This window comes from Euprymna scolopes, chromosome 29 (assembly GCF_053919585.1).
Source record: "Euprymna scolopes isolate OS-2025 chromosome 29, ASM5391958v1, whole genome shotgun sequence".
Classification (NCBI taxonomy): domain Eukaryota; kingdom Metazoa; phylum Mollusca; class Cephalopoda; order Sepiida; family Sepiolidae; genus Euprymna; species Euprymna scolopes.
The window spans coordinates 64,547,193-64,565,224 of NC_136510.1; the positions used below are offsets into that span (position 1 = coordinate 64,547,193).

Genomic DNA, 18,032 nt, shown 5'->3' on the forward strand with positions numbered 1-18,032 from the left:
TGAAATTGCAAGGTTGCTCAATAAATTGCAACAAACACAAATGTGAAATTGCAAGGTTGCTCAATAAATTGCAACAAAAACACAAATGTGAAATTGCAAGGTTGCTCAATAAATTGCAACAAACAAATGTGAAATTGCAAGGCTCAATAAATTACAAACAAATGTGAAATTGCAAGGTTGCTCAATAAATTGCAACAGACACAAATGTGAAATTGCAAGGTTGCTCAATAAATTGCAACAAAAACACAAATGTACAATTGCAAGGTTGCTAACTAAATTGCAACAAACACAAATGTGAAATTGCAAGGTTGCTCAATAAATTGCAACAAACAAATGTGAAATTGCAAGGTTGCTCAATACATTGCAACAAACAAATGTGAAATTGCAAGGTTGCTCAATACATTGCAACAAACACAAATGTGAAATTGCAAGGTTGCTCAATCAATTGCAACAAACAAATGTGAAATTGCAAGGTTGCTCAATCAATTGCAACAAACAAATGTGAAATTGCAAGGTTGCTCAATAAATTGCAACAAACAAATGTGAAATTGCAAGGTTGCTCAATAAATTGCAACAGACACAAATGTGAAATTGCAAGGTTGCTCAATAAATTGCAACAAACAAATGTGAAATTGCAAGGTTGCTCAATAAATTGCAACAAACAAATGTGAAATTGCAAGGTTGCTCAATATATTGCAACAAACAAATGTGAAATTGCAAGGTTGCTCAATAAATTGTAACAAACACAAATGTGAAATTGCAAGGTTGCTCAATAAATTGCAACAAACACAAATGTGAAATTGCAAGGTTGCTCAATAAATTGTAACAAACACAAATGTGAAATTGCAAGGTTGCTCAATAAATTGCAACAAACAAATGTGAAATTGTAATGTTGCTCAATAAATTGCAACAAACACAAATGTGAAATTAGAATAAAAGTAAATTCTTGAGAAATGATTTTCCTTAGTTTCATACCGACACATAAAATGTGTAAAACATACAATAGAACAAATTATTGTTTGAATTTGATGTTCTGTTAATTGTATTAGGTTAACCAGAAGGTTCTTGCAGAATTTTTAATTTTGATTTCAAATGATGTATTTTCAAATAACTTTTTGTTATAATATCTTTACTTTATATATTATTTTAAAGGACGTTTTTCGCTCTATCTAATCTTTTAAATTACAATCGTTTTAAAACAATTATGCCTTCTTTTCAGAATATTGAATACAAGATTGAAAAAAAGCAAATTTGCATACTTTTCTTATTTCAATTCAAGCTAGACCAAAAAGCTGCTGAAACAGCTCGCGATATCAACAAAGTGTTTGGCCCAGGAACCACTACTGAACGCACAGCACAATGGTGGTTTAAGAAATTTGTGGCGACGACAAGAGTCTTGAAGATGATGAGGACAGTGGTCATTGATTGGATGTTGACAACGATTAATTAAGAGTTTTAGTCAAAACCAATCCATGCAAAACTGTTTGAGAACTTACTTCTGAAGTAGATGTCATGTATACGCCGATTTCCAACAACTTGAGAGATTGGAAAGACAAAAAACTTGATAAATGGATGCCTCGTGAATTGAATGACAACCAAAAGAAACACTATTATGAAGTGTCATCTTTCCTTTTTTACGCAACAAGAATGACCCGTTTGTCGACCGGGTTGTGAGTTGCACAAAAGAAGGTCATACTGACTGTTTGGTGGTTTACAATCGGTCTTATCCATTACATTTTTTTGAATGCATGTGAAACCATTACAGTGAAGAAGTACTGTCAACAAATGGATGAAATGCATGAGAAACAACAACAACAACAACAACAATATTAGTCAGCAGAAAAGGCCCAATTTCCTCCACAACAATGCCTGATCGCAGAAGTTAAACGAATTGGACTATGAAATTGTCTCATCTGTCATACTCTCCAGACCTCTCATTTACGGACTACCACTTTTTCAAGCATCTCAACAACATTCTGTATGAGAAATGCTTAAGATCCTTAGCAATATCAAAAACATCTTCAGCAACTTTATCGCAACCAGAACGCAAGATTTTTACGTTACAGGCATAAATACACTTGTTTTGCATTGGCAAAAGTGTGTTGATTCTGATGGTGCTTATTTCAATCAATAAATTTTTGTTTGAGCCGAGATATGTCCTTCTGAATTTAAAAGTTAAAAATTGCAAGAACTTTCTTGTCAACCTGGTAGTTGTAAAGTGGACTCAAAAGTCTCTTGAGTGAGACCAAAACTGTATTTTTAACACCAGATGACAACCAGTGTTTCACTTTTTCTGACCAAACTCATTGGTCATCCTCGTTCTCTACATGCCCCCCACCACCTTATGATGACTACAATACTGGTGCTTTGTGGTCACTTGTCGAGAAAGTTCTGTTTAGTTGTGAGTTGGTCCTCACATTTGTGGGGACATTGGTCTTGGTGGTCATGTTACTCTCATGCTGTGTCGTGGGATCGAACTTGTTGGTTTGTGCCTGATTGGGTCTTGGTTATCCACCTCTATACCTGTGTTGGAATTCGTCTGTCATCACTACATCATAATTATCTTGTGTATGTCACACAGAGATATGCTGTTCTCCAATCTTGGCCTTTGGGGAGATGATTGTATGGGCGAATAATCTGGCGTATCCATGATAGGTTTGATTTTCCAGAGGAAACAACGATTGATTAATATGATCCTGTCGCTGCCATCAAACCTATCTGGTATTGCCTATTGCCCATGATCTCACAAGTCTATTTTTGTCCACTGCTGTGGATATGGTTCCTCCTGATTCTGCACCTGAATGGATTCGCCGACCTGAAGCTGCTGGAGTGGACAGTTGTGAAAGTTGTATTGTTCTTTGTTTAGCACATGCCTTTTTGTCATTGCCCTTTCAATTCTTTGGTTTCTGTCCAACACTTGTGAATCCAGTACATCTCGCGAACTATAGAGAGGTGATCCCTTATTGTTTGATCATATAACATTTCCACTGATGGTAATGCGAGGTCCTGGTGAGGTATGTTCCCATGTGTCATCATCGTCCGTGCTGCCCGATTATGACATAGGTGGCTGTAGCTATCAATGCAGTGCACGAGCTGTTTTTACAACCAGTTCAGCTCAGCCATTACTTTGGGGATAATGTGCAGATGATGTGCATCTCTTTATGCCCCAGACTCCCAGGAATGGTTTATACTCCAAGTCAAATGATGGTCCTCCGTCAGATATCGCCTCCAGTGCACCATATGTGCAAAACCAACCCCTTAATGCATCGCATACTGCTGCAGACTTCCCTGATGGTAGCAGGTCAACCTCAACCCAGCCAGTGTATCAGTTTGCATATACCATGTAACTCTTCACACGCATATCCAGTAGGTCCATGGCACTCTTTTGGAATGGGAATTCTGGGTTTTGAAGGTGGCATTAGTGGTTCTCCCTGACATCACTTGTAATGGTTGATGAGGATAGGTATTGAATGCACTTGATTTGAAGTGCTCCCATAACCATTGTTCCAAATGTTCCCTAATATTTCCAATAGGGATAAACAGGATCCTAGTAGGTTTGTTCGGGACCGTTTCTCTTTAGCAACATCCACATGGTGTTATTCAGGTTGACATGTCAGCTTTGGATACCTGATGTAAGAAGTCGCGAGGGATTAACTATGTCTTTCAATGCTGACTCTGATAAGTAAAATTTCGACGTGTTCTGATACATAAATGACTTGTCTAGTTTCTTTAAGGCCAACTTTAACATAGGTAAAGATGATTCCCTTAATGTGTAGTAGGTCGTCCGTGGTTCCACGTATCCTGTGGGTAGTTGGTATTAGCATATCATTAGTACATCCCAATCCTTCCAATGGCTCTTCAACTTGGGTCGAGAATTTAGGGTGATGTCCATCATTACTACAATATGATCAGCAATCCCGAGTGGGAAATGGGTATTTGTTACACAATCCTCAGAAATTGTTCAAATATATATAATCACAAGCAGCAGTACAACTGCAACAATTATCAACTGAACAACAAACATAAACCAAATGCTTCTGTCTAAACGACTCAACATGAATAATACCATCAATACGACCGAACACAGTATCAAATTCTTCCGCCAACATAACCCAATCCGAAACAATTCCTTTGACACAACATGATCACGAATAACTTCATCGAAACAACACAATGTGAACAATTCTGTCAATATGACCCCACATACTACTAGAACAACCTCAGCATTTCCTCTCTGAAAGACTCTGGCATCATCTTTTTATAAACCTTGGACAAACTCATTTTCACCGTAGGTGGGCATGACTAAGACGCTGACACTAAAGTCTTGAGTGCTTCTGCACACTCCTCCCTGATCTCAAGATCACAGAAATGGCAATGTGGAGTAGGCTAATTTTGCCAGGTACTTTGTCTTAACTGTGCAGACCCAGAAACTTCCTTAGTGGCATTTTCGCTTGTTGCATCACTGAACTCTTGCCTTGGATCATCGAGTGCATCACTTTCTGAGGAGCTTTCTTCATGTGGTCGTTTACATAGCAGTTGGGCTTCATTATCTGAGGAGATAATGTTGAGCAATCATTTCAGCAGGATAGATGCACATCCTTTACATAGCCTGGTATTCCATTAACTGAAACTGAGTGCAAGCTTTTGATTTTCACCACTGTATCTCTGCTGACTTGCATCATACGTCTTCCCTGCGGATTCTTCATACAAACTGCATTTCCCTCTTTGTATGGACTAGTAATTGCATTATCCAGCAACACCAGTTCATTGATACCCTTAATACAAATCCTATAAGTGTATGTTACATTGGCAGTTCTAGTTGTAGCTGTCTTGTCGTCCTTGCGCGTAATGTTGTATCAGTACACTGCCTCCAAGATTGTGTACCATGTACTTGATGCAATACACTTTATTGTGCAATAGGACCTCTCAATTATTCCATTTCTCAATGGTATGTGTACATACCCCACATCCATATGAACTCAGTAAATCTTTCTCTGCAAAACGCTGCATCATTGTCAGTAAGCAGCTCAATTGGTGAACCCCTTTCACATGACACAAGTCCCAATTGTTTGATGATGCTAGCAGTTTTCTAGATAGCAAAATGGCTAGAGATACAGTCTATCAACATCAAGTACAGCTGAGTGTCGAAATGGATTACATCCATACCAACCCTGCTCCAGCTTTCTGTGATATAAAGCCTACTCGGCTTTCTATGCACTGGGACTGGATCTATGGATTAGCATTCTTTGCAATCCCCAACTACCATTCACACCTCAGCTTCAGTTATTCCTGGATTGATTATCTTTACAAAGTACAACATCCTCTTCACACCAGAATTCTGCTGGATAGATGGATTGCCTATACTTGAGAAACATCATGTTTTGCGGCTCTGGTACACACAGGTTCTCTAAGTTCCAATATCTTACGAATTTCATTTAACCATTGCTATGGTACCTATGTAAGTCAACCAGCTCAGTTCTTGTAAAACTTAACAAGCTCCACATTAATCTTCAGTAGATATTCCAAGGCCAACTTTCGGAGCGTGGAGAGGCAATGCCTAATTAACATTTCAGAGGTTGTTTTGGTATGCACTCTTGTTTGTTCGAACAAGGTGTCAGTTATTCACTGAAATATACATGCAGAGTCCATTCGTAAATGAATGATTTTGGCTTTCCACTGCAATACAAAGTTGAAACCTTGCAGCACATCATCAAGCTGAGCCAAGTTTATATGCTTGTCCTCATGCACAGTTCGGAGTCAGCGTTCACCATGGAACCAACATCCACCGACATTGTGACATCTTGTCCACAGATACACCAGTCATATTACACTGGATTGTCCTGAGCCACTCTACAAACATGTCTTTGATCATCTGTGCTAAAAGAAGGTCATTCCATTCAGTTTTCACAGTGTTTGCCCTTAGTTTCACAAACATTGTGGCCACATATAACCAGCCACACACTGAGAAATGGCCAGTAAGTTTCCTCTAGACTGAAAATACAATTCAATGGACAAGTCTATTGGGGACTACTGGAAAGTCATTTCCACACTACCATATCAGTTTTCCTTACTCTTCCTGGACACATAATTCCAACGCGTATGAGCCCAATCTCAGATGTTCTGGGATCTTGCTTGCCAGACCAAACTTCTTCAAATGTTCCTTGACACAGGTGGTAGAATACACACTCTTACTTACAAAAATGTTGTCAATATAAGGAGATATAGCCATGTTTATGATCTCATTCTGACTTAGGATGGCATTAACAATGACCTACATTATTAAAGGGGCAACAGTGAGCCCAAATCCTAGGCAGGTAAGACAATATCGTGTCCATTGATATCCAGTTTGGAACAGCCAAAGAGATTTGTCAACATGTACTTACAAATAGGCTCAGTGTAGGTCTAGCACTGCAACTTTGGTCCTTGTTATCACCATTCCTTTAATTTTTGCAAGCAAACATCCATGTTGGCTGTATACTTGTCCATGTACTCATTTACCTCCTGATAATCTGTAACGGGCTGAACCTTCTGTTTGTTTTTCTTGCAGAACAGCCATGAAGGGGATTAGACCATTTTGGGGACCAAGTTCAAACAGCCAGCCACTATCGATCCACATTTGCACTTCCCGATCATATTCCTCTCGAATGTGTACTAGGGCTGGATATTCTGCAAGTCTATTTTTCAACACAATTGGAGGTTGGTCATCAGCCCATTTCCAAGATGTAGTTGTTCTTTTCATACTCTGCAGTGCAATCAGGCTCGGTAATGGTGATGTCAACAAAGTTTGGTTTGTTGGATTGTGGAAACATTAACTCACTGGCACTAGATAGAGCTACTCCTCCCAATTGCTTGATTGCATCCAGTTCAAGCAACAAATCAAATTCAAGTAGCTCTCTATTCACAACTAAAACTTAAGTGTGCTTCCGTCTGCTATGAGCACAAGGGATCGCTTTCCTCATCCATGCCTTACTAAACTACTTGCGCATGTGGTATTCTATTGATGCGAACAGTTACAACCAGAAATGCATCATTTACAAGAGTTTTGGAGATGAGATTGGTACTGAATTCTCGACTCCCTGTTCACCATCTTACAAGCGCATCGGGGTGATGCACTCAAGATACTTCACCTCATCAAGTTGACATATCTGCTCAGCTTTTTCCAGCCATTCCACTATCGACTGTCAGGAATCATTGCCAAACACTGATATAAGTTTTGGCTGAAATAGCTTATAACTTCATGAGGAAAAGAGAGACAAATTCCAAATCTATTGTTATTACATGCAGCAGTACAACTGCAACAACCATCAAATTAACTGAACAAATGTAAACCGAATGCTTCCATCTACATGACCTAACACAAACAATATAGTGAATGCAACCTGACAAGGTACATGGTCTCAAACCATTCTGTGGATATGACCTGGCATGGTTCTGAACAATTCCATCAACACAACCCGACAGACTACCAGAGCAACTTTGGCAATTCCTCTCTTAATGACTCTAGCATTGTCTTTTTCTAGCACTTGGATGAACTCATTTTCACTGTAGGTGGGCCTGACTAAGACATTGATACATAAGTCCTGAGTGCATCCGCACATGCCCACACCAAGGTTAGTATGTACATATTAGTGTATATTATTTGTCTGTCGTCTAAAGATCATATATGCAGGGAAGTTTGTGCTTTCTTCTTTATTGCTTTCTGTGTTAAAATAGGGTCTTTTGTTTTTGTTTTTTTATTTGAAACCATATGAATTATTATGTTGTTTTGTCATCCTTGCTCCCCCCCCCCTCCTCATAGTGCTATAGAGGGATGTTGCTGGAGAGAAACCCATTTGCCCAAGCATCTCAGAGAATGATATACTCAAACAGTAGGTGTAAACAGATGTGATAATTTTCTTTGACCCTGGCAAGGCATAATAAGGGGGTTTGTTGTCTGTAGTATTTGGTTTCACTATCTGATTGATCCTTGCCATTGCTTTCTAATATCAATATGTGTTTGTTTTTTTAGTGTAGTTGTGTATTAGTATTTCTCTTCTTTTTTTTTGGGGGGGGGGGGTACTAATAATTAGGGCTTGTTATGACTAGTTGATTTATTGGGTTGGATCTGTCCAACTGCTCATCTCGCCAAAATAAGGGCTAAAGTGGAGTGTTGCAGACCCACAAGCATATCATATCCATGTTGTACAGCATTACAGGTTGTCACCTATAGCCAACAGGTGGATCCATTCAGGGACTTTTACCTTCTGTAAGGGACAGCATATTGCAAAGCCCCACTGAAAGGACCTATTTAAGGGATTTAGTTTAATTTGGGTATCCTGTTGCACGACATATCAGTCATTTTTAGATTCAACCATTTTGGTAAAGGCTCTTCAGGTTCTCATAATGTTTAGCTTAGTTATTTTGTTTTGCATCATATCAACTCCTTCTCGGCCACACACAATGCAGAGTTTAATCGTTTTGGTGAAAGTCTTTATAATTAAAGTCCTTTACGTCTTCAAACATCTGTCCATGGTATTTGGTTTGCTTGTTTTGTGGAGTAAAACTCAAGAAGATTTGTTTTTTGGCATTGCAAAACATGATTACAGTTTGTAAAGAGATAAAAAGACAAAAACTTTGATGTATGGTGCTTTTGAGTCAGAAAGTCAATATCTTCAGACAGTCTGATCTGGTAGTATCAGACCATCAGATAAGCCAAATAGCAATACAAGTTAGGAAGCATGGTATGCATTGTCTCTGTATACACTTGGGTACATGGTGAATATACCAGCCGATAAATTATCATTGTTGATGGGATGTCGTGTACATGAAGAATTTACATCTGATTATAAGACATGAGTAGTTTAAATATTCAAATAATATCCATGTAGTTAAAGGATACGGATGATCGATGCTAGACATACACATACTAAGGTCTGAAGTGATTGCATCTGATGACATCTCATGAATCAGCCAAGATAGAAAATAAACATGTGAAAGGAGTACATGGCATAAGAGGCCAGAGGCCAGCTCTATGTTGCCATATATATGATTATGGGATCGCAGGGAGGGGTTAAAATGAGCTAAGTCTGCATGTAGCTGAGAACACTTGCATATGGATAATCAAGATATTCAAGTAATCCTTGTCGACAGCATTGCAAAGCATTGTATCAAATGTCAATGGTTATTATGTAAAGGAGCTGTTTTGATGGTCATTAAAAGGGATATGACAACAGCATATTCTTTTCCTTGTTTTGATTCTCAGGTATATATCCATTGGTATCTTATATGTTTTTTTATGTAGAGTGATGTGGTTCTTGGTTGATTGTGTCGCATATATACTTGAGAGTCAAAACAATGAAAAGAATATGCTGTTGTCATAGCCCTAGTCATTAAACATGATATATACATAGCAGGAAAAATTAAGCTCAAAAGGAATATGTCTCAGATGTGTTGATGTCTCTTGCATTCTCCTGTTTCATACCAACAGTGATCCTGCTATTTTCATATCTCATAAAAGTTGCTACTATTGGTGATTATTTCTCGTATTTTTCTGTATTTTGGATAATCATATTTTGTGCCTAATTGATGTTGTTCCTGGTGACAAATGTCACTGATTCAGTCCTAGGATTTCATATAACCCAACACTTGACGAAACCTGATTAGATTAAACTACATTTAAAAAATCACAACCAATGCGGATTTTTTTTTATGCCAGACTTATTTTTTCTACACAAAAATACACTCCATGAATCAGTTTCATCTTAAAAATAAAATATTCTGACATTTTATGTCCTAAAAGTATGTTCTTAACTCAAATTAGTGTCATAATTATAATAAACCATTAGATTGAAAACTTTTACAAAACCCTTGAATAATTTCATATATTTGCAACTTTTACTTACCAAGGATCTCTTCAATCTGATCAGGAATATCATAGTCATCTTCATCATCAACTTCTAAATTAGTTTGAATGAGAGGCATTTGATTGGCTTTCAGACGAGGACTTAGATTAGAAGCCAATGAACGATTTCCTCTCTGATATCTAGAACAAACAAAATAAAAAAACAGTTAAAACATTCAATCTAATTTTTCACTTACATCAACTATAATAACACTAATCATATGGAAAAAAACAGAGTACATTTTCTTTAAAGTAAAAATCTTAATTTTATAAGATTTTGGTAATCATATAAAATTAAGATTTTTAAATGCATGTGCAAAAATCTTTACTTAAATTTCAGAAAAGAATATCTTTTGTGTAACTTGTCTAAAGAATTATAATTTATTAGATAGCTTTTTTTCAAGGTATTTGAAATTTATATAAGAAAATGTTTTTGAAAGAACGTGTCAGAAACTTTCCTATATTTTAATACTTTATTCATTTGAAGTCAAAGCTGTCATATTATAAACATTTTTTTAATTAACTTTCTTCAGATTATAGTTACCCTCTGATGAGATGAAATTATGATTTCACTATCCTAAACTGCACTCCTGATCCAACATTGCTGAAGGTTAGTAGCAGAGAAAAATCCAAAATGACCAGAAACAATGTTGGGCTAAATATAAAGAATGATTGGTGTTATTTGTAAGCGTTTCTTTCTGCTAGACTAGTTGCTCTATCAAGGATTAAGTAACCAGTCTATGCTTAGTACTTTATCCATAGAAATAGATTTATGTTTCTCCCAACGATATTAGAGGAACTGACTTTCTTCAGTTCCAAACTTTGGAAGACTAACTTCACACCTGTAACTGTGACAATCATCTTCATTACAAACTGTTTATAAAAAAATTTTAAAATATAAAAAAAAAAATGCTAAAATATTACCTCCAACTGGCAACTCGACATTTCAAGAAAATTAGTCCAAGCCTTTGAATAAGTTTCATTCGAGCTTTTCGCGATAATGTGTCTCCATTTTCCAACATGGACCAACTTTTTAAGAGTGAGAGTATTTTTTCAGCTGAAACAAATGAATTTCAATAAATAAATAAGAAACAAGAAATCATCTTTGATTTGTATTTCTATTGACAAGTGATTCATGGCAGATGTTGGCTTGGTTGTTTGTGCATTTTATCCTCATAGCAAGTTATTAACTAGTGATCTAAATTCCAACTTCCAACAGAATTGCCAAGTAGATGAAACACAATAACCTAACCCAATTTCAATCTTGATTGGCTTTCTTAAGATTAACTTGCATGAAAACCGATACATATTCATCATTTTTAAAAACAAAGACTAAAATCAGGATTTACTAATCACATTGAATTACTAAATTTTAAAGAATCATTTTTAATAAAACAATCATTTGGAGGCAGAAATTTTGAGAGAATGAGCCATCATTTAAAACCGAGTCTGTATAATGATGGTGAAGAGAATATTAAACAACCTTAGACAAATATAAATATTATGTTCTGCAAACAAGTTTACTAAAAAGATATTGCATACAATTTTTTTTTTTACAAGGAAGTCACCACTTATCAAGGCCCGCAAGCCACTCTGGGATAAGGGTTATTGCATGTACAGTAATCAATGAGATAATATCGTAGTAATTGCCAGTAATGGAGATCTGATAAAGTGTCTTACTTAAGGAGGCGGTTCAACAGGAACTTGTCCATGTTAGACTTGAAGACATCCAAGTTGTAGTCAGGTGGGAAAAAGGCAAACGGAAGAGAATTCCATAGGTGTGCACTTCTAAAAAAAAAGCTTTGTTCATGGAATCTACGCTTTGATTTAGGCACAGATATTATCCTAGAAAACATTCTATACAATTGTCCTATTAAAATCATTTAACACAATTATCCTTTTTAAAATCATTCAGTATAATTGTCCTATTAAAATTTATCTATACAATTGTCCTATTGAAATCCAAAACAATTATCCTTTCTAAAATATTCTATGCAATTATCCTTTTTTAATTATTCTATACAATTATTCTTTTTGAAATCATTCATTACAATTGTCCTTTTTAAAATCATTGTATACAATTATCCTATTAAAATGTTCTATACAATTATCTCATTAAAATAATTATAGACAATTATCCTATTAAAATCATTCTATACAATTATCCTTTTTTAAAATACTTTGATACAATTATTCTTTTAAAAATTATTCTACCCAATTGTCCTATTAAAATCATTCTATACAATAATCTTTTTTAAATTATTCTATACAATTATTCTGTTTAAAATCATTCATTACAATTATTCTGTTTAAAATCATTCATTACAATTATTCTGTTAAAAATCGTCTATTACAATTATCATAATAAAATTATTCCATAGCTTATTAAAATCATTCTAGACAATTATCTTTTTTAAAATAATTATATACTAGAACCTTTTTTAAAATAATTCAATCCAATTATCCTTTTTAAAATCATTCATTAAAATTATCCTTTTTAAAATCATTCAGTAAAATTATCCTTTTTAAAATCATTCAGTAAAATTATCCTTTTTAAAATCATTCAGTAAAATTATCCTTTTTAAAATCATTCATTAAAATTATCCTTTTTAAAATCATTCATTAAAATTATCCTTTTTAAAATCATTCAGTAAAATTGTCCTTTTTAAAATCATTCATTAAAATTATCCTTTTTAAAATCATTCAGTAAAATTATCCTTTTTAAAATCATTCATTAAAATTATCCTTTTTAAAATCATTCAGTAAAATTGTCCTTTTTAAAATCATTCAGTAAAATTGTCCTTTTTAAAATCATTCATTAAAATTATCCTTTTTAAAATCATTCATTAAAATTATCCTTTTTAAAATCATTCATTAAAATTATCCTTTTTAAAATCATTCATTAAAATTATCCTTTTTAAAATCATTCAGTAAAATTGTCCTATTAAAATCATTCAGTAAAATTGTCCTTTTTAAAATCATTCATTAAAATTGTCGTTTTTAAAATCATTCAGTAAAATTGTCCTTTTTAAAATCATTCAGTAAAATTGTCCTTTTTAAAATCATTCATTAAAATTATCCTTTTTAAAATCATTCATTAAAATTATCCTTTTTAAAATCATTCATTAAAATTATCCTTTTTAAAATCATTCATTAAAATTATCCTTTTTAAAATCATTCAGTAAAATTGTCCTTTTTAAAATCATTCAGTAAAATTGTCCTTTTTAAAATCATTCATTAAAATTATCCTTTTTAAAATCATTCATTAAAATTATCCTTTTTAAAATCATTCATTAAAATTATCCTTTTTAAAATCATTCATTAAAATTATCCTTTTTAAAATCATTCAGTAAAATTATCCTTTTTAAAATCATTCAGTAAAATTATCCTTTTTAAAATCATTCAGTAAAATTATCCTTTTTAAAATCATTCAGTAAAATTATCCTTTTTAAAATCATTCAGTAAAATTATCCTTTTTAAAATCATTCAGTAAAATTATCCTTTTTAAAATCATTCAGTAAAATTGTCCTATTAAAATCATTCAGTAAAATTGTCCTATTAAAATCATTCAGTAAAATTGTCCTATTAAAATCATTCAGTAAAATTGTCCTATTAAAATCATGCTATACAATTGTCCTATTAAAATCATGCTATACAATTGTCCTATTAAAATCATTTTATAAAATTATCCTTTTTAAAATCATTCTATACAATTGTCCTATTAAAAGTATTCAATACAATTGTCCTATTAAAAGTATTCAATACAATTGTCTTATTAAAAGTATTCAATACAATTGTCTTATTAAAAGTATTCAATACAATTGTCCTATTAAAAGTATTCAATACAATTGTCCTATTAAAAGTATTCAATACAATTGTCCTATTAAAAGTATTCAATACAATTGTCTATTTTGTTCAAATTACACTATACAATTTTTTTTAATTATTCTTTTTAAAATCATTTAATGCAATTACCTTTTTTTGAAATCAATCTATACAATTATCCTATTAAATATTTTTCAATACAATTATACTATTTAAATCATTAAAAGCATTTATCTTTTTTAAAATTATTAAATACAATTATCCTATTAATTTATTGCAGACTATTATTCTCATCATTCTTAGTTATTGTTTCATGATGTTTTGGCCAACTATTCCTCTGGCCTTCGTCAGGTGGTAACTGTGACGGGATAGTAATTCCGAATCTTCTAACTGCATCCTCAGCAATTACTGCCTTCCATAGTTTTCTTTTTTTTTCTTTTTTTTTTTTTTACATGAGGGTCACCACTTATCAAGGCCCGGAGGCCACTCAGGGATAAGGATTATTGCGTGTGCAGTAATCAATGAGATAGTATTGTAGTAATCATTAGTATTGGAGATTTGATAGAGTGTCTTACTTAAAGGGGCGGTTTGTCAGGAATTTGTTTATGTTGGACTTGAAGACATCCAAGTTGTAGTCAGGTGGGAAACAGGCGAACGGAAGAGAGTTCCACAGTCGTGCACTTTTGAGAAAGAAGCTCTGCTCATGGAATCTACATTTGGATTTAGGCACAGATAAAGTGTGGGGAAAATTATTGACAGTAGTTTCAGCCAGACGGGTGTTTCTCGTGAAAGATTGGCGAGGGAGGACGAGGGATTGGAGCTCAGACGAGCATTTGCCATGGAAATAACGATAAAACAAAGACAGGCTCACAACGTCTCTTCTGTGGGAGAGAGGCTGCAGGGAAGAGAAAAGGGCATCTCCCACTAAACCACGATGTCTATTTTGTACTCTGTCAAAGCAGGATAGGCTGTTTTTAGCAGCTCCTGCCCAGATGTGGCAGCAGTACTCCATCTTTGGACGTACGTGGCTTTTATACAGATAGAGAATTGCATCAGTAGTGAGATATCTTATGGAGCGGTAGAAGGATCCCACCATTTTCCCAGCATTCCTGGCAACAGATTTGATGTACGTGTTCCATTTCAGATCAGGAGTAAAGGTCAAACCCAGAAGCTTGTCAAAACATGGAGCCTCCCCAAGATGAGAGCCATCCATTTCAATTGATGCCAGATGGGGATCAGATTGTTGATGATGTAAAGATAGAAGCTTGGTTTTGGATGCATTAAAAGTGACCAGCCACTTCTTCCCCCATTGTACCACGCGCTCAAGATCAGAAGAGAGAGAATTAGAGAGAACTTTGTCATTTACAGCCTTTGATGTGTTGCCATAGATGGTCGTGTCATCAACATAGATGTCAACGAATGATTTAAGTATGTGTTTTGGGAGATCATTGATGTAGATCAGGAAGAGAGTTGGACCCAGAATGGACCCCTGGGGGATTCCAGCATTAATACTGTGGGCCTCTGATTTCTGCCCATCAACCACTACTCTTATGAACCTATCAGAGAGAAATGATTTAATGATTGAGAAAACATTTCCAGTAATACCATAGCTGGAAATCTTGTGAAGTAGGCCTTTATGCCATACCTTATCGAAGGCCTTCGATATGTCAATAGCAATTGCCCTGGAAAGGAAACCTTTGTAAAGAGATTCACTAATCCTATGTGATATAATCGTTAGTACATCTGCTGTAGATCTTGCAGAGCGGAAACCATATTGCATGTCACTAAGAAGGTTGTTTCTGTTGAGGTGGTTGACTACTTCTTTATTTAATATGGATTCCAACAACTTACTTATGGCACACAGGAGACTTATTGGTCTGTACTGAGAGGAAGATGATTTTTCATCTGAATTCTTAAATACAGGGCATACTGATGAGGTTTTCCAGGGTGTTGGAAACCACTTCTCCTTAAGGCAACACTTAAACAGTTTTGTAAGTATGGGGGCAAGTTCTGGTTGGAGCTTTTTCAACACTATAATTGGAATGCCGTCAGAGCCAGTTGCTTTACTGGAATCAAAGTTCTTGATTAGCTTGGTGATCTTACGCACAGATATTTGTATGTTGCATATCGTGTTGTCTGTTATAGGAGGAAATACAGGGAGTTGATGGCCTTTGTCGCATAGGGTAGAATTAGCTGCAAAGTTCTTGGCAAATAGTCTGGCCTTGTCCGATACTGATGAGATGACCTCAGGTCCATTGATGATAGTTGGGATAGAACGCACACTTCTGTTCAGGATCCTGTTTGCTATTTGCCAGAACTGGTGGAAACCAAGCCGTTGCTCAGCTACTTCGGATTTAACAGATTGAGCATATAGCTCTCTTGCATTTTTTATTACTCTTTTACAGTGGTTGCTAGCAGTCCTGAAAGCAGCTTTTGTCTCAGTACATTTATTACGTTGGTAGCTATGAAAAAAGTGATTTCTGTGCGCAATGGCAGCAGCACATTCAGGGGAGAACCATGGCTGGCTGTTAGGTTTTTGTTGGAATTTTTTTGATGGTATGAATCGGTCTATGCCTACAATTAACCATTCGGTCAGGTCTGATACTATAGAGGACACATCCTTTTTAAACATGGAATGCAGAGGTAGGTCAGATATGAATGTACGGAAGCTATCCCAGTCAGCCATAGGGTATCGCTATACAGTACGGTGGAGAGGTACGTCTGAAGACTTATTACATTTCATTTTTATCTTAACTGCTACAACAGAGTGGTCAGAGGATCCCAGAGGTGATAGAACAGAACATGAACACAGCTCAGGGAAAGTTGTGAGGAAAAGGTCTAGAAGGCTTGTGTATTGACCGGTAGCATAAGGCACATGGGTGGGTTCGTGAACAATCTGAGTGAGGTCATAGGCAATGGCAAAATCATGACAAAACCTTCCCTCGTCATCGGTTTTATTTGAGTGGGTCAGCCATTCCACATTATGGACATTGAAGTCACCGCAAATGTGAATGTTAGGCGAAGGATGAGTAGACAAGATGTGGTCAATTTTCTCAGATATGCTCTTAAAGATAGTAACCCACTGTTGTGGGGGCGATAGAGGGCAAATATAAATGCAGTGGTGTAAGCTAGTGCAACCCAGAAGCACATATAAGGTAAATTAGGGTCTTCTCTGGAGATATCCCAACCACATGGAAAGCCATCTTTGATGTAGGCACATATTCCATGCCCATGGCGATCTTGGGGGTCAGATTTAGATGTTAAGTTAAAGTATCCTTTAATTATGAATTCGTCTAGAGAAGTGGTTGGTCCTATGCCAGTTTCACTTAGAAAGAATATGTCCGGTTTCATCTCCCGTAATTGTGTTTCAACCTCTGGAAGGTTGGAACGTAGACCCCTGATGTTGGAGAAAGAGACCTGGTAGTAGGGGTCTACGTTGGAGGATGGGGTTCTAGGTCTAGGTTCTAGTTGTTGTCATCTCACCACGATTTGGCCAAGTAAGCCTCTGGCTGGCTTTGGGTAGGATTGAAACTGCTATCTTCAGACAATGCTCACCTGGAACCGTAGAGATTCAATGTCTGTATCCACTGCTCCATGGGCCCTGAAAGGCGATCAAGATTGGGTTTTTTAGTCTTCTAAATCCACGTTTATTCATTATCTGATCTTCCATGGTCTGGTCTGAACCGAATGGTATGTATATTATTTAATTAGAATTCATCATTGAGATGAGTATTTATTAATTTTATTTATTGCAAATTATTATCCTCATCTTTCTTAGTTGTTGTTTCACAACGATTTGGCTAACTATTCCTCTGACCTTCGTCAGGTGAAATAACAATTACTCTTTTTTTTCTTTTGTTTTTTAAATTTTTGTATAGGTTTTATTTAAAGAAAAAATTCAATATTTGAGATACCAAATCATCTCCATTAATTACAAAGTTTAATTTTTTTAACATAAATAAAATATGGAAGAATACATTTACTAGAAAAACATTTTAAGTGTCTTCAGAATAAAATGAGATTTTCAAAATATACATGAACAGGATTATTAACTTTGCAAGACGTTTATAAAATCAATGAAACCATGAAAAGGTGAAATAAAGTCTGTATACCTGGCACAAGTAGATCATCTCTCTTGCCATATTTTAGCATTAAACCCAAACTTCGGACTATTCCCACAGCAGCAGTTTGGGAAAATTGATCAGTACCTGAATAAAAATATGCCAAAAAGATTTCAATCAAAAATATTAACTGTTTTTAATACTAGACTTCTCTTTTATTATGAGAAAAACATTTACACCTTGACTCACATTTTGCACAAAGTTTA

At 35.2% G+C, this 18,032-nt stretch overlaps 1 protein-coding gene across 1 annotated transcript in view; it reads right to left on the minus strand.

Moving 5' to 3' along the window:
• The window catches only part of LOC145252668 (tubulin-specific chaperone D-like), a gene marked incomplete in the record, with an annotated part of 249,915 nt that overhangs the window by 170,239 nt on the left and 61,644 nt on the right, over positions 1 to 18,032 (minus strand). Inside the window, 3 exon segments of the mRNA XM_080112451.1 lie at positions 9,882 to 10,021; positions 10,805 to 10,937; positions 17,818 to 17,913. Of these exon segments, the coding sequence (XP_079968577.1) occupies positions 9,882 to 10,021; positions 10,805 to 10,937; positions 17,818 to 17,913 (369 nt within the window).